Genomic DNA, 25,598 nt, shown 5'->3' with positions numbered 1-25,598 from the left:
GTGTCTGTCTCCCTGATCTGAATTGGGAGCTGGTTCCACAGGAGAGGAGCCTGAAAGCTGAAGGCTCTGCCTCCCATTCTACTCTTACAAACCCTAGGAACTACAAGTAAGCCTGCAGTCTGAGAGCGAAGCGCTCTATTGGGGTGATATGGTACTACGAGGTCCCTAAGATAAGATGGGACCTGATTATTCAAAACCTTATAAGTAAGAAGAAGAATTTTAAATTCTATTCTAGAATTAACAGGAAGCCAATGAAGAGAGGCCAATATGGGTGAGATATGCTCTCTCCTTCTAGTCCCCGTCAGTACTCTAGCTGCAGCATTTTGAATTAACTGAAGGCTTTTTAGGGAACTTTTAGGACAACCTGATAATAATGAATTACAATAGTCCAGCCTAGAGGAAATAAATGCATAAATTAGTTTTTCAGCATCACTCTGAGACAAGACCTTTCTGATTTTAGAGATATTGCGTAAATGCAAAAAAGCAGTCCTACATATTTGTTTAATATGCGCTTTGAATGACATATCCTGATCAAAAATGACTCCAAGATTTCTCACAGTATTACTAGAGGTCAGGGTAATGCCATCCAGAGTAAGGATCTGGTTAGACACCATGTTTCTAAGATTTGTGGGGCCAAGTACAATAACTTCAGATTTATCTGAGTTTAAAAGCAGGAAATTAGAGGTCATCCATGTCTTTATGTCTGTAAGACAATCCTGCAGTTTAGCTAATTGGTGTGTGTCCTCTGGCTTCATGGATAGATAAAGCTGGGTATCATCTGCGTAACAATGAAAATTTAAGCAATACCGTCTAATAATACTGCCTAAGGGAAGCATGAGTAAAGTGAATAAAATTGGTCCTAGCACAGAACCTTGTGGAACTCCATAATTAACTTTAGTCTGTGAAGAAGATTCCCCATTTACATGAACAAATTGTAATCTATTAGACAAATATGATTCAAACCACCTGAGAGACAACTATTTTTGGTTTCAAATCTGGGCAATTGCAGGCCCAGAAAATTCTGAATGTGACAAACAAGAAACAGGTGTTGTAAACAAGTCAATGCTGCTAAAAATACAAACTTGCAGAAACAAATATACTATTCTGACATGGTTTGCACATAAAACTGGCATAGCATGTTTCAAGTACACACATATGTCAGAAGGTGGGGGGGACATACCATATTCTGTCCCCCCTGGTTGAAATGGTGGGGGGGACATGTCCCTCCTATCCCCCACCAAATTGCGCCCATGTTTACACCAGTTATGAAGAAATACAGTATGGTACTGATTTCCATACAGCAAAATGGATCAAATCTAGGCTTGCATCTCTCATCTACTTTCTGGCAAAATGTTGCTGAAATTTCACATCTTTTTAAGAAAATCCTTCTCTGTGCCGCAGCACCATGGAGCTATAGAACTGGAGATGCAACAGTTAAAAGTTACACTGTGTATAATTTCTCCAATCACATCCACAGAAACCTAGTTTCTTCTGGGTTGTCTGGATGTCTTGGTTTTCCTCACTCATCTCCTTCTTGCACGGTCACTCACTTTTTGAGAACTGCTTTCTCCAGACAGATTTACCATACAGTACTATACTCTTTGTATTTCTTAAAGATTGATGAAAATGACATCCAAGACCTAATCAGTGACTTATAAATGTTCATGTGTTCATCCCCTGAATGTTTAAAGAAAACTGGCTGTAAAAGTGATGATTCACTGTAAATTCTTCAAAAGGTGCCAATAATTGTGCCCAGCACACATTTCAAATCAGGATTTACCTTATGGAAGAATTTTTTTATTTGTGTTGCCAAATAACTTCTGACATTTTAATGAATAACTGATTCAACAAAATTGCTTAATTTGCATTATTTCTGACCATATATTAAAATGTGTACACAGTAAATTTTGCAGAGTTAAATTTACTCTGCTGGGATAACATTTGGTCCCAGTCCAAACAGAATTAAATATACTCTATCACAGTGTAAAATCAACTCTTATTGGAGTAGAAACACTTGATTTGACAAGACGGTAGAGCTGATTTCACTCTATAATAGAGTGTATTTTACTCTGTTTAGACTGGGAACAAATGTTATCCCAGCAGAGTAAATTTTACTCAGCAAAATTTACTGTGTACATAAAATATAGAGGCACCAATAATTTTGTCCACATGTGTACTTAAAATTGCATTTTAGTGTAGAGCAGTAGCTCTTCTGATTGATCCATTTTTCTTTTCCTCTCCCTGAAAGTAGCATTAATGTGGCAAACCTGCCTTGCACCTAAGTCGAGTTCACAATGCTGCTGAAGATGCCACAGAAGCTGCTGAAGACAGCCCATTACATCGAGCTGGGCAGCTACCAGCACTGGCCGGTGCTGGTGCCTCAGAGGATACGTCTGTACACTTATGATCAGATCCCTCTTTTCCTCAAGGATAATCCTTACATCACAGATGGCTACAGGGCTCACCTGCCCTCCAGACTCTGCTTGAAAAGGTGGGATTTGTTTTGCTTTCCAGTTTTGATGCTTTCTTTTTGCTGCTACATCCTCAGATCTGTCTGTGATACATACATACATCTTAAAACGCTTATCCGGGATCAGGTCGCAGGGGCAACAGCTCCAGCAGGGGACCCCAAACTTTCCTTTCCCGGGCCACATTAACCACCTCTGACTGGTGGATCCCGAGGTGTTCCTAGGCCAGTGTGGAGATATAATCTCACCACCTAGTCCTGGGTCTTCCCCAGAGTCTCCTCCCAGATGGACGCGCCTGGAACACCTCCCTTGGGAGGCGCCCAGGGGGCATCCTTACCAGATACCTGAACCACCTCAGCTGGCTCCGTTCAATGCGAAGGAGCAGCGGCTCTACTCTGAGCTCCTTACAAATGACAGAGCTTTTCACCTTATCTGTAAGGGACACACCAGCCACCCTCCTGAGTAAGCCCATTTCAGCCGCTTGTACCCGCGAGCTGGTTCTTTCGGTCATGACCCAACCCTCATGACTATAGGTGAGAGTAGGAACAAAGACTGACCAGTAGATTGAGAGCTTCCTCTTTTAGCTCAGCTCCCTTTACGTCACATCGGTATGGTAGAGCAAATGCAAGCCGTTCCTGCTGTGCCGATCCCACGGGCAATCTCACGTTCCATCAGTGGTGGGCACAGCTAACCAAAAAGTTAGCTTCGATAACTGGTAATCAGCTAACTGAAAAGTTATATTTTTTAACGCTAAACCAATAAACTGTCTAAAAACTTATCAGAAGCTACAGATAATCAATCAATCAATCAATCAATCAATCAACTTTTTTCTTATATAGCGCCAAATCACAACAAACAGTTGCCCCAAGGCGCTCCACATTGTAAGGCAAGGCCATACAATAATTATGAAAAACCCCAACGGTCAAAACGACCCCCTATGAGCAAGCACTTGGCCACAGTGGGAAGGAAAAACTCCCTTTTAACAGGAAGAAACCTCCAGCAGAACCAGGCTCAGGGAGGGGCAGTCTTCTGCTGAGACTGGTTGGGGCTGAGGGAAAGAACCAGGAAAAAGACATGCCGAGAAGGGGGGCAGAGATTGATCACTAATGATTAAATGCAGAGTGATGCATACGGAGCAAAAGAGAAAGAAACAGTGCATCATGGGAACCCCCCCCACAGTCTACGTCTAAAGCAACATAACCAAGGGATGGTCCAGGGTCACCCGATCCAGCCCTAACTATAAGCCTTAGCGAAAAGGAAAGTTTTAAGCCTAATCTTAAAAGTAGAGAGGGTATCTGTCTCCCTGATCTGAATTGGGAGCTGGTTCCACAGGAGAGGAGCCTGAAAGCTGAAGGCTCTGCCTCCCATTCTACTCTTACAAACCCTAGGAACCACAAGTAAGCCCGCAGTCTGAGAGCGAAGCGCTCTAATGGGGTAATATGGTACTACGAGGTCCCTAAGATAAGATGGGACCTGATTATTCAAAACCTTATAAGTAAGAAGAAGAATTTTAAATTCTATTCTAGAATTAACAGGAAGCCAATGAAGAGAGGCCAACACGGGTGAGATATGCTCTCTCCTGCTAGTCCCCGTCAGTACTCTAGCTGCAGCATTCTGAACCAACTGAAGGCTTTTTAGGGAACTTTTAGGACAACCTGATAATAATGAATTACAATAGTCCAGCCTAGAGGAAATAAATGCATGAATTAGTTTTTCAGCATCACTCTGAGACAAGACCTTTCTGATTTTAGAGATATTGCGTAAATGCAAAAAGGCAGTCCTACATATTTGTTTAATATGCGCTTTGAATGACATGTCCTGATCAAAAATGACTCCAAGATTTCTCACAGTATTACTAGAGATCAGGGAAATGCCATCCAGAGTAACGATCTGGTTAGACACCATGCTTCTAAGATTTGTGGGGCCAAGTACAATAACTTCAGTTTTATCTGAGTTTAAAAGCAGGAAATTAGAGGTCATCCATGTCTTTATGTCTGTAAGACAATCCTGCAGTTCAGCTAATTGGTGTGTATCCTCTGGCTTCATGGATAGATAAAGCTGGGTAGCTTTCAACTTTGCCTCCCATACGCTCTCAGCTACTAAGAAGCTGATTTTGAGTTTAAACACCGCCAAAGCTCCTAATCGAACCAATGGCGATCACAAACCCAAACAGCCAATGAGCCAGCACTTGTCTTTGTGCACGCTACCCCCTGCTTTAGGAAAGCATCATTTACCTTGACAGGATACAGTGGTCCAGCGATGAGGCAGAGGTCTTGAAATGGAAAGCAGGATTGAATTATGGTTTTGCTTTAAAAATAAAATTATTCCGGAAAGAATAACTACATTAATGTAAACTCTTAAAATGTACAAAGTGATATATAACACATATCTGTTAATTTTAAAATAATACACTAATTCTGAAGATTTGAACATTAACACACCAAAGGGATTATGGGTAAACTAAGCCTCCGCTCATACTGATTGGTCGATTCATTCATTCTATGTAAAAACCAACACAAGTGAATCAGTGTAATATGTGTTGGTATTTACAAATAATTGTGCTTTTGTAAAATTTTTCTCATTTGTATAAAAAAAGAAAGAAATTTTCAAGATCCTGTTAGATAGCGCCTAAGAGCACACGTGATGACGTCACAACTCTATCCAATTAGGGAGACAAGGTTTCTTTCAATAACAACTGTCAAAAAACTTTCTCATGTGTGGTTGCTGGAGTTGTGTGGCGATAGGAATCGCCGTTTGAATGCTTGAATAACAGTGTCAGTCCGACAAAGAAATCAAATAATAGTGAAAACATGTTCAGTGCGGTGTTATAACGCATCAATCAGTCGCTCCATGAGGCGTCATAACATCAAGCCTGGTTCACATGGCAAGATAATTAGGCCGATATCGGACCCGATCTTTGCCTTCCGACAATCTTAAGGACGCCCCGGCAATCGTGATCACGCTAAATATAATGTTATCAGATATTCCTGCCGTGTGTGGTGTGTTAATCTCAATCTCAATTTATTTATAAAGCACTTTAAAATGCACCAACAACCAAAGCGCTGTACACAACAAAAACAGGCAAGTTAAAATAATTTAATAAATAAAAAGTTAAAGAAGGATGTGAGGAGCTAAATGTGACATGCAGCCAATCAGAAAGCAAAGTGTTTGACCTGGGAATGTTTGTGTGTGAAATCTGTTTGTTTGTGTTGTTTGGCTGCACACCACACACTGTACAACTAAACCTGTCAGATCTATCTTTTTTTTTTTATCTCTACGTGTGTGGTCTCTCAGGTTTTGGAAACCTACAGATAATTTTAAAATCCTACGGTCGACAACACTGTGATATAACCAGTTGCCAGTAGATGGCAGTGTTCTAGGCAGTTTGACGCCGGTTATATCACATGGCCTGAATCACAATTTAACAGACTTTTCAGCTTTTGGAGAAGCAACCTGGGCTTCTTCTGGCATTTTTACATAAAACAATCACAATAACATTGTCTATAAACCCAGAGAATATATTCATGAGAGTTTTAGGCACAATATACAAAGAGTTTAATGCTGTTGTCCCAGTGGAGCCTGATCAGAGCGTCTCAAATGCATTTCTTCTGTCGTGAATACCCATAATGCACTGGGCACAGCATGTCCACACTAAAACCTTCAAAATTAGTGCATTACTTTAAAACTAAAACATATCTGATATTTTCCCTTTATAAAGCTTCAGACGTGATGGTAATTTAAATAACTTGTCTGAAATTAGTTTGGTTAAAATTTTAACCATAAGATAAAACTGTATGCTTCTGGATGACATAGGTGATATTGCCACCGTATTAGTATGGGGTCAAAAGAAATGAGCTTTTTTCTTTTCTGTGACCAGTTCTCCTTTGCCTGCAGAGGATAGAACAGTTTCTTCTAGAACCAACTCTTCCCTGTTTGTAGAGGATAGAACTGTGTATCTACTACAAAAAGCCATGTCTGCAAAAATGTTAGCGGTCTAAAAATTATCGGACCAAAACTTATCAGAAGATAATTGGTCCAATGATGGTTTTCAAAGTTATCTGAAAAACTAATCTGATAATGAAAACATTATCTTCGATAATTAGCGGATTAGCGGAACTGTGCCCACCACTGCGTTCCATTGTCCCGTCACTTGTGAACAAGACCCCGAGGTACTTTAACTCCTTCACTTGGGGTAAGACCTCGCTCCCTTCCCGGAGTAGGCAACCCACCGGTTTCCTGCTGAGAACCTCAGATCTGTTTGTACAAATTACATAAATCTGTGGATATTTTCAAGATAGTGCCCATGCATGATTCCAGCATTTGATTGTTGTATCTGCATTTTCAATGAATTTGCAGCTATTAGGAAATTATTAATGCTTGTGAGAGCAACAAAATGTGCTCCATGTTAATATCTGCTTGTTTTTTTCCACCTAGTATCTTTATTTTATCCAATGAGACGGTAAATATCTGGAGCCACCTGCTGGGGTTTCTGCTTTTCTTCTCTCTGGGTGTGAACGACCTCTCGTCCATCCTGCCGGCCTCTGGGGCTAAAAGAGAGGATTACGTCATCTATGGCATCGGACTGTTCTGCTTCCAGGTAAAAGTTTGATTATGGATGAAAGAAAGGGATCCTTCTTTTATCTCACATTTTTTGTTTAAGCTGTTTTCAGACCCATTCATGTATCTGAATCCATTAACCTCAGTTCAACTCTACATGCACCTGCTTGTAGTTAACCAAATTTTGCTGGTTTCTTTTTCAGTCTTGCAGCTGTCCTTCTGCCACCTTTCTCCACCCTGCCTGCACTCTTTTTCACCTCTCTACCAAACTCTCCATTACTTTAAACAACTCAACTCATCTATTTATACTCATCTACCTTCACAGTCTGTACTCTTTGGGACTGCACCATTCTACTTTAAATATTTAGGCCTCCCAGCATCCATGTTTATATTAAAAAAATTGATACTGATTTTACTAGAGTTTGCAAGTCTGTTTTATTTTACTCAGCTGCATAGATATTGATTTATTGTGATTTTCAGTGGTCAACATTTTGCATTTACTGTGTCAGATTTATGTCTAAAATGTTTCATGTTGGCTTACATTTTCTATTGCAGGTGCATTCAGTTGGTCTCGACCTGCTCAGGTGTGTGTCAGATTATTGTAACACTCAGTGGTGGGCACAGTTCTGCTAATCTACTAATCTGCTAACCGCTAATTAGCGAAACTAACTTTTTTGTTCGCACATTAGCTTTTCAACTAACTTTGACAACCATCAGCAAGCCAGTTAGCTTCCACTAAATTTTGTTCTCCTAACTTTCAGTCCACTAAGGTTTTTGCTGGCATAGTTAGTAAAGCTGAATGGTCAAAAACGTATGTGAACCCTAAAATCTAAAATCACGCATGTTAGTTTGTGTCTGTTACGTGTTTTGCAGCAGTCAGGCAGCTGTGAGGCATTGCGTTCAACCCTACACCAGCAGAAGCGGCCTGGCTGCCAGGCTGCTACAAAAAAAGTCATTCACATTCAACATACGGTGCCCCAGATTTTGATTTGTAAAAACCAACACACAAATTTCTGTAACGTGTGTGTTGGTTTTTACAAATAAATGTGTATTTGTAAATATGTCATTTTTTCATTTGTAAAAAAAAGGGCATTTGCAAAATTTAAAATTCTGTTAAGTGAGATTCTGCATGAAGTCACCATGTGATCATTGGTCAAATTCACACTCTCATCCTGTAGATGGCAGTGTTCTATGCAATGTGGGTCAAAATACATAGAACACTGAGTCAAAATGCATTACACTGCCATCTACTGGATAGGAGTGTGAATAGTGACCAACGATCACACGGTCACTACTCCTTGTGCAGAATCACACACTTAGCAAGCAGAATTTTCAATTTTGCAAATGCCCTTTTTTACAAATGAAAAAAGATGACATGTTTACAAATACACATTTATTTGGAAAAAACAACACACACATTACAGTAACTTGTGTGTTGGTTTTTATAAATAAACCAACCAGTAATGAGAGGAGACTCATTTTCCCATAATGCCTTTTGGCATATGTGTGTGTTAATTGTCAGACCTTCAGAATTCATGCATTATTTTTAAACAAAAAGATATGTGCAGTATTTTCACTTTGTAAAAATGACAGAGTTGACGATAATGTCAATAAACTGTCCGGAATTAGTTTTGTTTATAAATCAAACCATAAGTGAAAACTACCTTGCTGTTGATGTCTTCTGCCACACGTCTGTGCTGTTCCATATTGAAAGTAAATGACACTTCCTTACAGCAGTGGGCAGGGCACACGGAGACAGAAGCTCTGACTCGTTCGTGTTGGGTTTGTGATTGCCTTTGATTTTATTCAGAACCGCTTAAACTGAAAACTGGCTTGTCAGTAGCTGCCAGTGTACCGGAATCAATGCTAAAAGTTAAAGAAAGTAAAAGTCCTGCCACATATTTGTTCCATCTTCCCAATAAACCAGCTGATTGTAATTGGTTCAGTTCTTCAGGCAGGTGGATGAGCTAATTATTGAGATCACCTGTTTTAGGTGTACAGGTAGAAGCAACACATGGGAGGGTTTTTACTTTCTAAAGCCGGATTTGACACCTCTGCCGGTTAGCTGTAACTTCTGCTAAATTGTTTAGCGGTTTATCAGTTTACCGTTATACAAGTTAACTTTTCAGTTAGCGGATTAGCGGTTATTGAAGCTAACTTTTTGGTTAGCTGTGCCCACCACTGTTAACAGTAGAGAGCAATGTGCTGATTTATAAACAACAAAAATGAAAACAGTGTCGTAGTTCAGCCTAGTCCCTGCTGTAAGCCAGCGTATGACATAGAATGTGTGTGAGTGTGTTTCTTTTGGTATGTTTTGTAACCGTTGATAAATCAGTCTTTATAGGTTATAATGAGTGTGTAAACCACTGTGTGGCAGTAATCATGATAATAATAATGTAGTCTTTTATACAAAGGTCTTCTCTGTTAGGTAGTTGATAATAATTGACAGTTTAGATTTCTTTAAAGAATTTAATTCATCATTTACCATATACAGTGATGTAAATAAGTATTTTATCCACTGTTGATTTTGCAAGTTTTCACACCGACAAAGAGGTCGGTAATTTTTATCGTAGGTACACTTCAGCTGTGAGAGACATAATCTAAAAAAAAAAATTCAGAAAATCATATTGTATGATTTTTAAATCATACAGTTGAAGTGTACCTACGATAAAAAATGACAGACCTCTCCATTCTTTGTAGGTGTGAAAACTTGCTAAATTGACAGTGGCTCAAAATCTTACTTGTCTCACTGTATGTCAGAGTATGTCATCCTAATTTCTTTGTTCTCCAAACTGCATTCTAGAAGGGGAACAGTGCCAACATTTATCTTTGGAAGCATCCTGATAATGTTGTGGGTTTGTCGAATGAACATGACGTTGGTTTGGTTTAGTTCGGCTCAAAGTGGTGATGCTAGCTCTTCTTATTAAAAATCAAAGATGTCTAATTGAAACTGTGTTAAATCTGTTAATTCTTTGCTATATAACTTTTAAAAAGATTCTTTACCAACATTAAAAGACAGTAACAAAACTTTTTACCTGTGCTTAACAGCTGAGGGCAGTGGAAAAATGAGCAAATATTTTTCTTTAAACCAGTTTTAAAAATATTGGACTCAGTTGAATGCATTGTGTAGTGGGACAGAACAGTTTAAAATCAAATTATTTCTAATTTGTTCATAATAAAACTGGTATAAGAGCATTGTGTCGCTGGCTGAACTTACAACAATTTAAAACTAATTTTTCACATTTGAAGTAGATTAAAAGCCGTTTGTCTCAAATAAAACAGAAAAACAACAGATCTTTATATTCAAGAAACTGAAAGAAATGAATATTTGGTATTTGGCTTGATGTTATGTTGGTTAAGTCAGATTATTCAGATGGTGGGTTAATAGAGTAATTGTTACAGCTCTACTTCCTGTATTCCAACATGTTTAGGGTGCCTTCATTGTCGTTATAAAATGTTTGAGCTAAATGCACATTTTGTCATTGTAATAAATGAAAAGTTGACTTTAAGGTTTTTGTCCGTCATTTAAGGGAGTTGTGCATGTTCATTGCAGGCGTGCATGTTGTGCTCTGCGGGGTATCACCTGTTCTCATGCCACCGGTCGGAGAAGACTTGCCGTCGCTGGCTGGCGTTGGACTATGCAGGGATATCTGTTGGTATCCTGGGCTGTTATGTACCCGGAATCTTCTACGCCTTCTACTGCAATGCAGTAAGTGTCAAAACTAAGACTTTTCTATCACGGTGATGGTTTGTTTGCTGCCAGGACAAATCTTTGTCTTCTTTATATACACTGTGCTATAAAGGAGAAACAACAAGGATGTTGAATCAGATCACAATGGATTATCACCCATTTCAATTAACAACACAGTCTGAATGAGTATTTCATCAACGTTGATTATAATATGGTCTAGAATGTAAATACACTCACTGGCCACTTTATTAGGTACACCTTGCTACTACTGGGTTGGACCCCTTTTTGCCTTTAGAACTGCCTTAATTCTTCATGACAGATTCAACAAGGTGGTGGAAACAGTCCTCAGAGATATTGGTCCATGCTGACATGATGACATCATGCAGTTTTCCATTCAACCAGTCTGTCCATTGTCCTCTGACCTCTGGCATCAACAAGGTATTATCGTCCACATGGCTGCCTCTCACTGGATATCTTCTCTTTTTTGGACCATTCTCTGTAAACCCTAGAGATGGTTGTGCGTGAAAATCCCAGTAGCTCAGCAGTTTCTGAAATACTCAGACCAGCCTGTCTGGCACCAACAACCATGCCACGTTCAAAGTCACTTAAATCCTCTTTCTTCCCCATTCTGATGCTCAGTTTGAAATTCAGCACGGTGTACTCACTATGTGTAGATGACTAAATGCATTTGTGATTGGCTGATTAACAAGCAATTGAACACGTGTACCTAATAAAGTGGCCGGTGAGTGTATATTTGATTTGGCATTGGCATTATCAACAGGTTGGTAGGTACCATAAGAAGGATGAAATATGAAGCTTTCTTACTTCAGGCTAGTGAGAGGCAGATAAGTAAAGTGGTACAAAGGCATAATTTGTGATTCAAAGCGGTAATTTTCTTGTGTTACTGACCTCTGTCCTCCTTGTCTTGCAGTTCTGGCGGCAGGTTTATCTGCTGACTGTGCTCTCGTTGATCCTCGCAGTCTTCTGTGCTCAGGTCCACCCAAGTTACCTCAGCAGCGAATGGCGATTCTTGCGAATGGCGATCTTCTTCTGTGTGTGTGGCATCAGTGTGATCCCAGCATGCCACTGGATCTGGCTGAATGAAGGATTCAAATCAGACGTCGTGCAGGTCAGGAAATGAAAATCAGCAGCTGATAGTTAGGGAAAAAAATCAACAAATCAATCAATATTTCCACTCGATTCTCCTTCATTTGTCAGCTGCCCTTTCATTTTGACACAGCAAGCTCAAACTTCTTAAGCTCTTGTTTTAGATCTGTACTCCTGCAAGGGTTCTTATTTGATCAGTCTGATTTTCCCATGATGCAGTGTACATCACAAACTAATGGAGTCAGAATCCTGAATTTCAACCCACAACATCCACAGGAAGTGGAAATAAATAGTGGCAATCAGGTCAGATCTTCTGATTGGTGCTCCTTGGACTCTTCTCACTGGATCAGTCACAATTATTTATCATCCATACTTGGCCCATAGGCCATAAACTAATGGAGTCAGATTTTCGAATTTCCATTCATGACTCCCACAGAAAGTGGATTTTTTATTTTTTAGGCAATTGGATCTTGAGTGGAAAATGCTACTCTGGTGATTCTCTTGATAAAATTTAATTTCTTCTCTCTCTGTCTTTCTGGCTGACAGCTGAGCTCATTAAAACAAGTGTTAAGTGTTATTGCTGTTATTTTAAGGTGGTATAGCCAAGAAATACCACGTTTCATTGAAGGTTAGCCACATGATTCGGCTATAAATCTCAGATATTTTTTGTGTTTTATCTACTTGTAGAAAACTTCATTGGTTTTATGTGCAGATGTTCCTGCCTCGTGTTATTGTGATGTACCTCATAGCTGGATCTGCCTTCATCTTCTACGTCACCAAGATCCCAGAACGCTACTTCCCAGGCAAGCCTGTTTTTTTCTGTTTTTTGTTGTTGATGTTCACAAGCATGAAATGTTGTATTAAACCTTCTCAAACATGATTATACTTTAAGTGCTAATTGCATAGTAGTACAGTAGCACAGAATCAGTTTTAACGTCAACCAATAATCCCTTTATTTCTAAAAATGTAGTCCTATCACACCAAACTTGATCCATAAAGGACTGAAAGGGTGCAGGACAGCACTTGGTGACTGGTACATTTTACTGGTGGACACGTTCAGCATTTTTCCTCATCATTGTGATATATTGAACATTTTGCCAAAGTCTAACCTCCATGCTCATCACAAGCATGGAAGGAAGAAAGAAAGAATCTGACTAACACCAACTTATGTCAACACACACCTGACCAGTCACCACACTCGAGTGGTGCAGCCATCACAGTGGCACGCTGTGGGCTCGTGCCTGCCTTATGCAGGGATCAACACCTGTCATTAACTGTGCTCAGGTTCCCCTGAAACAAGCTCATTTAAAGCTCAATGTATGCTGCCACACTTGCTCCTCATTTCCATCATCCATTCAGCAGGTGGCAGTTTGCATTTTGGGTTCATCTGATGCATCATTACTTAATTTGAAGATGTACAAGGAGACAGCATGGATTGTTTTTGAGTTCTGGTGTTAAACGGCAGTGCATGGACTGGTTTCTTTTGCAGAGTGCAAGAACACAGTGCACGAGGCTTTTGACCACATGTGTGGTCTTTGTGATTGTTCCTCTGCTCTTCTAGGTCAGCTCAACTACCTGGGTGCCAGTCACCAGCTGTGGCACGTGCTGGTGGTTGTGATGTTTTACTGGTGGCACCAGTCAGCTGTGCACATCATGCACTTCAGCCACAGCCGGACCTGCCCGACTGGACCAGCAGTAACCAAATGAAACTGAGCAAATGACGGTTTTCCACACTCTACCAACTAACACATCTTTATCTCGCAGCCACTGATTAAGTAAACTGTGTTAGCATTACGAGGCTTCTTACCAGGAAGGTATTTTTTTAGAAATGGTCTCCTCATTGATGAGTAGCTCACAAAGACTTGCACTTGTTGTGTAGCTGCTAGTAGTCTGACCAGTGAAAGATTGAGCAGTCTTTGGTTAAGTAAATATTGAACAGTGGCCAAGACCCAAACCAATACATGTAGGATTTGTACTGTGGTGGCGTTGGCTCACAGTCAGCAGAGCTGATGAGCGGTGGATTGGATCAAATCTATCCGCGCCCCCACACCAGACCTCTGGGTGCTCAGAACAATGAGACATGTAGCGCTTGATCTTGAATCATAGCAGACATAAAAAAAATTAAACTTGATCGATCTGATTAAGTGTTACAGTAGCAAACAAATATTGGTAGTGGAATAATTTCAGAAAGTATTAATTGTTTTGCTCCCATTAGCATACAACACAGGTTTAAGGCTGTTCCTGCACCAAACTCCTTTTTTTTTTTTCAATTTATTTCATATATAACACCAAATCACAACAAAGCTGCCTCAAGGCACTTCACACAAGTAATAACTAATCTTAACAACCTGTAGAGCAAGCACACAGGTGACAGTGGTAAGGAAAAACTCCCTCTTGTGATATTGACGAAGAAACTTCAAGCAGACCAGACTCAAAGAGGTGACCTACTGCTTAGGCCATTCTAACATTTACAAGGTTTTTACAAAGTTTTACAAAGCTGAAGAACAGAAAACAGGAAATCAAAACATCTGCTGCATCAGCTTTAGGCATGGCATCTCGTGGTCAGTCTAGCATCCCATTGTCCACAGATGCCAATCCCGTGCAGTGCCCTCCAAACCTCAGACAGAGAGAAAAGAGCAGAATCAGTTGGCTGGAAAAACCCCACCTAAGGTTTAACTCAACAGCAGTAAATCGACAGGAAAGCAGAGAAAATACTGAGGTGATCACCGGCTGCCCTCCCTAAGCTTCACTAACAGACCCAGAATTTATATAAAGTTGAGGCAGAGATTTTACCTAATGCCATCTATTTTCTTCTCAAAGTAATCTGAGAGATCTTGGGCTGTAAAAGAAGAGGTGGTCGTCCATGAATAAGTGTTGCCACCATGTTGAATAAGAACTTTGAGTTATGCTTGTTTTTGTTGGTCAAATCAGAGTAGTAGGCCCGCTTTGTAGCCAGTAGTGCATGCTTATAGTCTAGAATAGCATCATGCCATGTGACGTGGAATACTTCTAGATTTGAACTATGCCATTTTTTTCTAGACCTCTAGACTTATGCTTGAGGCCACAGAAGTAATCATTGAACCAAGACGTTTTTTAGGAAGGGCATGGTTTTAATGTAGGTGGACTGATCATGTCGAGTGTGCTTGTGAGCACTGAGTTTAAGCTGTCCACAAGACTGTCTACTGAATGGCTATTTTCCAAAAGCACACGTAGTGGCGGTACAGGAAAAACACCTCCATGTTGATAACCATTTGTAAAATCCAGGCGGCTTTTGATGGCTTTCAGTGGAGTGAGTATATGAGAAGTTCCAACTTGTCCTTAAGGCTTCCAACAGAGGTGTTTTTCCTGTGGCGGAGCGTCGCAGCGGCTGCGAGCCGACGCTGCAGTCTGCCCGCACGTCTTTCATTAAAAAAATTTCCTTAAACAGTGGAATATCCGGATAAAATGCTGAAACCGACTTCTTCTGAAATTTCTCTGTTCTCTCACGACGTCCTGGATCAATAGAGCCTGAAATGTGGAGGTTTTCAGCTTGAAACAGGCTGTCGACGGCGCCTGGGACCGCTGCACGACGTCTCGCTCAGTGGGAAGTCCTTAAAGCGACAGTATCACCTCAAAATCTCTCATCAGCTGTTAAAATTTTCACCGAAAACCAGCTTAATTTTTCGAACCGTGTCCACTTCGATGTGTCTCACAGGTTTAGAAAAAATTTTGATCAAACAAAGCGCTAGTCTCTCAGCAACTTCTCAGACAAAGGAATTCCGACGAGGGGCTGGACGACTCCTCCCACAAGAAGTGCTCACAGGCGAATGACGTCACCGACAGGCGTGGAAAAACTCACGCATGCGCACAAGGGTTCAAGCATGTCTGACGTAAAAACATATGAATAAAATCCATATAGTTTTTGAAAAAAATAAAAAGGACCTATACTTTATTGACAGACCTCATATAAGTTGAAACCACTAATGCAAGAGACACGATTTCAATATTTGTGACAGCAATACTGCAAACGAGGACCAAATCCAGGGTATTTCCACTAATGTGTGTCAAACCCTGAATGCATTGCTGGAATCATAATATACTCAACAAAAATATAAACGCAACACTTTTGGTTTTGCTCCCATTTTGTATGAGATTAACTCAACGATCTAAAACGTTTTCCACATCCACAATATCACCATTTCCCTCAAATACTGTGCACAAACCAGTCTAAATCTGTGATAGTGAGCACTTCTCCTTTGTTGAGATAATCCATCCCACCTCACAGGTGTGCCATATCAAGATGCTGATTAGACACCATGATTAGTGCACAGGTGTGCCTTAGACTGCCCACAATAAAAGGCCACTCTGAAAGGTGCAGTTTTGTTTTATTGGGGGGGGGATACCAGTCAGTATCTGGTGTGATCACCATTTGCCTCATGCAGTGCAACACATCTCCTTCGCATCATCCGTGAAGAGAACACCTCTCCAACGTGCCAAACGGCAGCGAATGTGAGCATTTGCCCACTCAAATTGGTTACGACGACGAACTGGAGTCAGGTCGAGACCCCGATGAGGACGACGAGCATGCAGATGAGCTTCCCTGAGACAGTTTCTGACAGTTTGTGCAGAAATTCTTTGGTTATGCAAACCGATTGTTCCAGCAGCTGTCCGAGTGGCTGGTCTCAGATGATCTTGGAGGTGAACATGCTGGATGTGGAGGTCCTGGGCTGGTGTGGTTACACGTGGTCTGCGGTTGTGAGGCTGGTTGGATGTACTGCCAAATTCTCTGTAACACCTTTGGAGACGGCTTATGGTAGAGAAATGAACATTCAATACACAAGCAACAGTTCTGGTTGACATTCCTGCTGTCAGCATGCCAATTGCACGCTCCCTCAAATCTTGCGACATCTGTGGCATTGTGCTGTGTGATAAAACTGCACCTTTCAGAGTGGCCTTTTATTGTGGGCAGTCTAAGGCACACCTGTGCACTAATCATGGTGTCTAATCAGCATCTTGATATGGCACACCTGTGAGGTGGGATGGATTATCTCAGCAAAGGAGAAGTGCTCACTATCACAGATTTAGACTGGTTTGTGAACAATATTTGAGAGAAATGGTGATATTGTGTATGTGGAAAAAGTTTTAGATCTTTGAGTTCATCTCATACAAAATGGGAGCAAAACCAAAAGTGTTGCGTTTATATTTTTGTTGAGTATACATCAATAATATCCATGAAGGATTTGCAGAGGGGATCAGAAGGCTTATTTATGTGAATGTTGAAGTCACCAACAATCAGAATGTTATCCACACAGGTTGCCAAATTACCCACCAGATTCATCTAAGAATTCAGAATATGGGCCCGGGTGCCTATATACGGTGACAAAATAACATGGTTGATTTTTATTCTTCTGACCTTGGCTATCCTGGGCAGAGTGGAGAGTCAGATGTTCAAACGAATTATATTTTAGACCCCCAACAGCTAGTAAGCTAAATCCAGCTTTATAAATTAGAGCAACACCCCTGCCTTGCTTCGTATCACGAGGGATGTGACTAAATGTGTACGCTGGTGGGTAGGCTTCATTTAAGGGGAGAACAGCAGTAGGTTTAAGCCAGGTTTCATATAAGCCAATCATATCTAAGTGGTGTTCCACAATTACATAATTTAGCAACAGTGATTTTGAGGACAGTGACCTTATGTTAATGAGACCCGAACTAGGGACCTCAGTGGGACCTCCTTGTATACTGTGTTTTGTCAAGAAGTGCGTCCGGTGTTAAATGTGCCAAATCAACATGCAGATCTGCACTGGATCTGTTTTGGCAACCCCGAAAAAGCTGGAGGTAAGGTAAGGTCCCAGTCCATAACTCTTAACAGAAGAAAATAAAATAAAGGAAAATGCTATATGGACACAGGGCCAAACTCTCAACTTACATGTTAAAACCAAGGCTTTGAACAGGTTCTTGTAATGAAAGTGAAACCAGAACCTTTATATTTTTTCTGTTCCAGAACAGAATTGTTATTTTAAAATAATGCTAAGCAGTTAATACCGTTATTTTTTTACATTCTTGAAAAGGTTTCCATTTAGAATGACCCAGTGAGGTTCATTTCCTGTTGTTCCCTTATTTTAGTTGTTGTTGGTGGGACAAAGCATGGGCATCCTGTGTTTCACGCTGAGAAACACACCTAAAGCAGACAAACATGGAGGGACTTTTTAGAAACACTGAGTTTATTCCGGTCATTATTATCCTTTGTTTTTTTTTCTTGGAATTTGGAATTTTTATGGGATTTATTTTCAAGACAACGGAAGCCTGAATAGAGCACTGTGACAAGGGACTTCTTTAAAAATACTGGGTTTCTTTAGTAATTTCCATGATAAGGAATTAAAGTATTTCCCAGACATTGTCTTATCATCAGGCTGTGATGAGGAATCTGACTGAAACGATGTAACAGATCAGATTAAGACTTTGTATTTGCTCAGTGTGTGAATGGTTTTAATATTTTAAACAGTCAAACTGTATGAAGGATCGCGTGAGGACTGTAGCTTTAGCTGCTGGTTAGAACTCAGTCCATTTTGGTCTGTGAGGCTGAGAGCAACACAAAAATACACAAACACACTGCTTCAGTTTTAATACACAAGTCTGTTTCAGATGATGAGTGTCGACCCTCTTTCTCTTAAAAGACTTTATTTTACTCAGTGTTCCACTTCTGCTGCCTGCTACAGTACGCGCTGTGGTCTTCTTCTCTGTTTTTCAAGGAAGCGTTATAGCGCCACATACAGGTCTGGCACATACAGTGTTTTCAGTGTCCCACAGCCGATATGCATTGTTATTAACCAGTTCAGGAATGTCAGTTTTGGGGTGGAACCAAAAATAGAAACGTTAAAATACCACTTCTGTTCAGAACAAACCAGTTGGGAAAAGATTCAGGTTCAAAGCCCTGATTAAAACAACCCCGCAACTTTCACTTATTCTAGGTGGTATCACCATTCAATGAATCTGCCTTTCTACCTTTTTAGACAAAATACAGAACTGACAATCTTCTCATCACTCCATCTCACCTGCGCTCAATTTATCATTGCTCTAAGTAATTGAACATCCTGCAGCACATCTTCTCTGTCGCTTCAAACATGTTCAGTCCTCCTCTGCTTCGATTTTCATTGTCATTCATTCTCATTCTTCATTGAATGAGATCTTTATGACTTTGCTTTATTGCATGCATCTCCAACATGCCAGTTCTCCTTGCTCTCTGCACTCACTTGCTAGCATGGCCTCATCTGTGGCAGCCAACTTCCTCTGTCAGTTGCCTCATCGTGATAGCAAACATCCCAGATGAAAACTTATAACCATGTACAACTTAGAACCATTTCACAAACAGTGTTGTAGTGCCTTGTTTTTTCCCTCGGCCTTGGTCTTCAATGTCTTATGGGCCTTGAGGGTTGAAAGCCTAGGCCATTGCATGAAAATTCAAAGCTTATGTAATAATTAGCAATTTTTAAATACAGTTTAGGTATCAAAACAACTTGTACAATACATACTAAATGGTAAATGGTAAATGGACTGCATTTATATGGCGCTTTTCCATCTGCATCAGACGCTCAAAGCGATTTACAATTATGCCTCACATTCACCCCGATGTCAGGGTGCTGCCCTACAAGGTGCTCACTACACACCGGGAGCAATAGGGGATTAAAGGCCTTGCCCATGGGCCCGGAGTGATTTTCCAGTCAGGGGGGGATTTGAACCCATGATCTTCTGGACTCAAGCCCAACACCTTAACCACTAGACCATCACCTCCCCTACTACTACTTTTACAGGCAACAACTACTGTTACTAAGTTACAAACTAAATTACAACTAAGTTACTTTAGTAATATACAGTTGTGTGTAAAGGTTTGGGCACCCCTGCTAATTTTCATGATTTTCCTTTATAAATCATTAGTTGTCTGGATCAGAAATTTCAGTTAAATATATCATATATCAGATGAACACACTGATATTTGAAAAGTGAAATGAAGTTTCTAGTATTTACAGACTGTGCAATAATTATTTAAACAAAATTAGGCAGGCGCATAAATTTGGGCACCCCAACAGAAAAAATACATCAATATTTAGTCGAGATTCTGGATTCTGGTTAAAGGTATTTTGGACCATTCTTCTTTACAAAACATCTCCAGTTCAGTCAGGTTTGTTGGTTTCTGAGCACGGACAACCCGCTTAAAATCACACCACAGATTTTCAATAATATTCAGGTTTGGGGACTGAGATGGCCATTCCACAATAGTGTACTTGTTCCTCTGCATGAATGCCTTAGTAGATTTTGAGCAGTGTTTAGGGTCATTGTCTTGTTGAAAGATCCAGCCCTGGCACAACTTCAATTTTGTCACTGATTCTTGGACATTGTTCTCAAGAATCTGCTGATATTGACTGGAATCCATGTGACCCTCAACTTTAACAAGATTCCCAGTACCTGCACTGGCCACACAGCCCCACAGCGTGATGGAACCACCTCCAAATTTTACTGTAGGTAGCAAGTGTTTTTCTTGGAATGCTGTGTTCTGCATACCACCCCTTTTTATGTCCAAATAACTCAATTTTAGTTTCACCAGTCCACAGCACCTTATTTCAAACTGAAGCTGGCTTGTCCAAATGTGCTTTAGCTTACCTCAAGTGACTCTGTTTGTGGCATGTATGCAAAAAAGGCTTCCTCTGCATTACAGCATCATACAGCATCTCCTTGTGCAAAGTGCGCTGTATAGTTGAACGATGCACAGAGACACTATCTGCAGAGAAATCATGTTGTAGGTCTGTGGGTTGACTATGACTGTTCTCACCATTCTTCGCATCATCTTATCTGAGATTTTTCTTGGCCTGCCACTTCAGGCTTTAACTAGTACTGTGCCTGCGGTCTTCCATTTCCTCACTATGTTCCTTACAATGGAAATTGACAGCTGAAATCTCTGAGAGAGCTTTTTGTATCCTTCCCCTAAACCATGATGTTGAACAATCTTTGTTTTCAGGTCATTTGAGAGTTGTTTTGAGGCTCCAATGTTGCCACTCATTAGAAGAGATGCAAAGAGGGGAAACATTTGCAAATGGCCACCTTAAATACCATTTCTCATGATTGGATTCACCTGTGTAAGTAGGTCAAGGGTCTTTGAGCTTACCAAACCAATTTTGTGTTCCAGTAATTAGTGCTAAATGTATTCAAATCAATAAAATGACAAGGGTGCCCAAATTTATGCACCTGCTTAATTTTGTTTAAATAATTATTGCAGACTTTCTGTTGTACTACAGCGATGTCATGTATATTTGTCCTTCAACCATTTGTCTACAGTCCTTGACCCCACTGTATCATTGTGCCTTGAGGTTCATCACTGCTTGTCACAGCCTCACCCACCACTGTGAGTTGTATGCCAAAGCTGGCATGTCCTCTTTGACTGTTCGGTGTTATGACTCTGGTTTGCAAGATTCTTTTCGGACTGGTTCCGACGTATTATCCAGTTTACATTGTAGAGCTGAAAGCCGTAATACTCTGCGCTCAAATTACATGCTATGCTTCATGTACGTTGTCCAAAATACCTTCAACCAGACTCCAGACTCTCATTGGAAGCTATAGAGAGTGTTTAGAGGCTGTTATTTCTACCAAAGGAGGATCGACTAAATATTGATGTATTTTTTCTGTTGGGGTGCCCAAATTTATGCACCTGCCTAATTTTGTTTAAATAATTATTGCACACTGTCTGTAAATATGAGAAACTTCATTTCACTTTTCACATATCAGTGTGTTCGTCTGCTATTTGATATATTTAACTGAAATTTCTGATCCAGACAACTAATGATTTATAAAGGAAAATCATGAAAATTGTTAGGGGTGCCCAAACTTTTACATACAGCTATACATGATTTGGATCTGAAATTCCATGTTTGTCTTTTTTTTTGTGATCCTCCATCTTTGTATGTGTGATCCATGATTTATTTATACCTTGGTCTTAAGGTTTCAAACCTAGTCTTTTGTTTTGAGGGGTCAAAGCTTTGACCTTATCTTTGAGGTTTCAAGCCTTTGCATTTGCCTTTGTGGTTCAATGTTTGGCCTTGATTTTGAGGAGTCACAGCCTTGGCCTTTGCCTTGGGCGTCAAAGCTTTGATCTTGGTTTTGAGGGGTGAAAGCCTTGGGTTGGGCCTTGAGGTTCAAAGTTTTAGTTTTGATGGTTTCTAGAATAAAATTCACAACTCTGACTCTGTCCTGATGGACCTCTTTTCTCAGCACCCCTTTTTCACTTTCTCCAGATCTCTTCTTGACCCTCCCAGTAATCACTGCAATGACGGCATCATTATGGCTTTTTACAAGCATGAAACCATGCTGCTGCTCACCTACAGTGCAACCAGAAAGTATTCACAGTGGTTCACTTTTTCCACATTTTATGTTACAGCCTTATTCAAAAATGAATAAAATTAATCTTTTTCATCAAAATTCTACACACATTACCCCATAATAAAAATGTTTTTTTTTTGTTTTTTTTGGGGGGGGGGGGTTGGGGGGGGGGGGGGGACTTTTTGCAAATTTATTAAAAATAAAAAAGAACTAAGCCAATCACATGTACATAAGTATTCACAGCCTTTGCCATGAAGCTCAAAATTGAGCTCATGTGCATCCTGTTTTTACTGATCATCCTTGAGATGTTTCTACAGCTTAATTGGAGTCCACTTGGGGTAAATTCAGTTGATTGGACATGATTTAGAAAGGCACACACCTGTCTACATATAAGGGCCCACAGTTGACAGTGCATGTCAGAGCACAAACCTAGTATGAACTCAAAGGAATTGTCTGTAGACCTCTGAGACAAGATTGTCTCGAGGCACAAATCTTGGGAAGGGTACAGAAATATTTCTGTTGCTTCGAAGGTCCCAACGAGCACAGTGGCCTCAATCTTCTGTAAATGGAAGAAGTTCAGATCCATCAGGACTCTTCCTAGAGCTGGCCACCCATCTAAACTGAGTGTTCATGAGAGAAGGGCCTTAGCCATGGAGGTGACCAAGAACCTGATGGCCACTCTGTCAGAGCTCCAGCATTCCTCTGTGGAGAGAGGAGAGCCTTCCAGAAGGACAACTATCTCTGCAGCAATTCACCAGTCAGGCCTGTATGGTTGAGTGGCCAAATGGAAGCCACTCCTTAGTAAAAGGCACATGGCAGCCTGCCTGGAGTTTGCCAAAAGGCACCTGAAGGACTCTCAGACCATGAGAAACACAATTCTCTGGTCTGATGAGACAAAGATTGAACTCTTTGGTGTGAATGCCAGGCGTCATGTTTGGAGAAAACCAGACACCATCGCTAGAGTGAAGCCTGGTGGTGGCAGCATCATGCTGTGGGATTTTTTCAGCAGCAGGAACTCGGAGACTAGTCAGGATTGAGGGGAAGATGAATGCAGCAATATACAGACATCCTGGATGAAAACCTACTCCAGAACGATCTTGACCTCAGACTGGGACGAAGGTTCATCTTTCAGCAGGACAATAACCCTAAGCACACAGTCAAGATATCAAAGGAGTGGCTTCAGGACAACTCTGTGAATGTCCTTCAGTGGTCCAGCCAGAGCCCAGACCTGAATCAGATTGAACATCTCTGGAGAGACATGAAAACGGCTGTGCACCGACGTTCCCCATCCAACCTGATGGAGCTTTAGAGGTGCTGCAAAGAGGAATGGACAAAACTGCCCAAAGATAGGTGCACCAAGCTTGTGGCATCATATTCAAGAAGACTTGAGGCTGTAATTGCTGCCAAAGAATAGGAATAAGAATAAGTGTAAGATCAACTTTATTTTTCCCGAAAGAAATTATGTTGCCAGAGTACCGAAACAATGACAGGAAACGTTTTTTAAAAGACATTTGTACAAGATGTTCAGCAATATTGTACATAATTCTGAGTGACTGAATAACTCTTAATTATGTATTCATCCTGCAGAGGGGGGAGGAAGCATACAGTCTGATTGCCACAGGTAGGAAAAACCTCCTGTGGTGTTCTGTGGTGCACCTTGGTGGTCTCAGGCTCTGGCTGAAGGTGCTCTGATAGGACATCAGTGAGGCATGCAGGGGGTGGGAGGTGCTGTCCCAGACGCTGAGCAGTTTCTTCATCATCCTCCTCTCTGACACCTCCACCACAGACTCCAGCTCAACCAGGACAGAGCCAGCTCTCCTGATGAGCTTGTTGAGTGTGTTTGTGTCAGCTGCCTTCAGCCTGCTGCCCCAGCACACTACAGCGTAGAAGATGAAACTGGAGACCACTGAGTAATAAAACATCTGCAACATATTTCTGCAGATGTTACAAGATCTGAGTCTCCTGAGGAAGTACAGTCGGCTCTGACCTTTCTTATACACAGCATCTGTGTTTACAGGCCAGTCCAGTTTGTTGTCTATGTAGACACCCAGGAACTTGCTGTAGTCCACAATGTCCATCTCAGTTCCATTGATAGTAACTGTTCGTCCATCTTCCTTTGTCTTAGATACGTTAACCTGCAGGTGGTTGAGTCAACCACACTCCTGTACTCAGCGTCCTGGTCACTGCCGATGCAGCCAAAATAGCAGAGTCGTCCGAGAACGTCTGCAGGTGGCAGGACTGTGACCAGAACCTGAAGTCTGGGGTGTAGAATGTAAACAGGAAGGGAGACAGGACCGTCCCCTGTGGTGCCCCCGTGCTGCTCCTGATGGTGCTGAATGTAATGTTCCAAAGCCTCACATACTGCGGGTGAACTGTTAGGTAGTTGGTAATCCAGTCCACTAGTGGAGCCTTGACCTTCATGTCACGTATCTTATCGCTTAGCAAGTCAGGCCGGATTACGTTGAACACACTGGAGAAGTCAAAGAACATGACTCTCACAGTGCTGCCTGCCTCTTCCAGGTGAGAATAAGCTCTGTGCAGCGTGAAGGTCACGGCATCCTCCACTGCCCTGTTGGGCTGGTATGCAAACTGTTGGGGGTCCAGCAATGATCTGACGACTGGGTGCATCAACAAAATAAAGGCTGTGATGATTCGTTTTTTTTTTTAATAAATCTGCAGTTGTCATTACGGGGTGTTGTGACGTTTGAGAGGAAAAAAAAGAATTTCATCCATTTTGGAATACGGCTGTGATATAAAATGTGGATAAAGTGAAGTGCTGTAAATGTGGATGCTGTGTAATTCAACTTCCCTTCTCACTCAATCCTCAAACACTTTCCTGCATTTTCATTGTTTGGCTTGGAAACATCACAATAAAATTATCACCTCTGCGGTTTGATATTCTTTATCTCTCTGAGAACAAACTAAGGTTGGAAGTGGTTAAAGATATTATTGTGCGCTTTTGTTGCAGCCGGTGTATTTAACATACTGTATTAAAGATTTGCTCCACTTTAATGTTGTTGAGTGTTATACACACACACACACAGTTCTTGTTTCTGAATGAGCAGTGAGAAGCCGTCAGAGAATGATCAAACTTGACAGATCAGATTATTTTGGCAACAATGCCAGTAAATTGTCTTTTTTTATTTATTTATTTATTTTTGTTAATTGAGCCTAAGAACTTTTTTTTGCTGCAGTTTGCAGAGTTGGAATGTGATGTGTACACTTGATAAAAGAAATGACTGAATTTGTTTTCATTTGTGAATGTGATTTTGTGATTCTCATCAAATGCCTGATATGTAAAAAAACAAAAAGATTTTGTGATTGTTTTGTTTGTTTCTTAAATTTCTGGTTTGCAATATGGATATTTATTTCAGTGCCTGTTAAAGTCTATTTTAAAGCAGTTTGAATAAATAAAGACTGCTGTATTT

The 25,598-nt window shown here is 40.8% G+C and overlaps 1 protein-coding gene and 2 long non-coding RNA genes across 4 annotated transcripts in view; all 3 read left to right on the top strand.

Moving 5' to 3' along the window:
* The window catches only part of LOC117529711 (progestin and adipoQ receptor family member 3-like), a 17,013-nt gene extending 2,939 nt beyond the window's left edge, over positions 1 to 14,074 (top strand). The window contains exons 2-7 of one of the 2 annotated variants that reach the window (XM_034192563.1): positions 2,252 to 2,491; positions 6,903 to 7,065; positions 10,579 to 10,734; positions 11,648 to 11,845; positions 12,536 to 12,626; positions 13,385 to 14,074. In XM_034192563.1, the coding sequence (XP_034048454.1) occupies positions 2,295 to 2,491; positions 6,903 to 7,065; positions 10,579 to 10,734; positions 11,648 to 11,845; positions 12,536 to 12,626; positions 13,385 to 13,530 (951 nt within the window). In that variant the 5' untranslated portion in view covers positions 2,252 to 2,294 and the 3' untranslated portion in view covers positions 13,531 to 14,074. Of the gene's footprint in view, positions 1 to 2,248; positions 2,492 to 6,902; positions 7,066 to 10,578; positions 10,735 to 11,647; positions 11,846 to 12,535; positions 12,627 to 13,384 lie in introns of both variants that reach the window. The other variant, XM_034192564.1, reaches the window with a different exon arrangement.
* On the top strand, positions 1,533 to 25,598 carry LOC117529713. Its single transcript, XR_004566081.1, has 2 exons — positions 1,533 to 1,748; positions 25,483 to 25,598. It is a non-coding gene; the product is annotated as an uncharacterized LOC117529713 (long non-coding RNA).
* LOC117529712 lies at positions 18,222 to 18,452 on the top strand. The gene is made up of 2 exons (XR_004566080.1): positions 18,222 to 18,266; positions 18,334 to 18,452. It is a non-coding gene; the product is annotated as an uncharacterized LOC117529712 (long non-coding RNA).

Source organism: Thalassophryne amazonica, chromosome 17 (assembly GCF_902500255.1).
Source record: "Thalassophryne amazonica chromosome 17, fThaAma1.1, whole genome shotgun sequence".
In the NCBI taxonomy this organism is placed as follows: domain Eukaryota; kingdom Metazoa; phylum Chordata; class Actinopteri; order Batrachoidiformes; family Batrachoididae; genus Thalassophryne; species Thalassophryne amazonica.
This window is presented reverse-complemented; position numbering and strand designations above follow the sequence as displayed.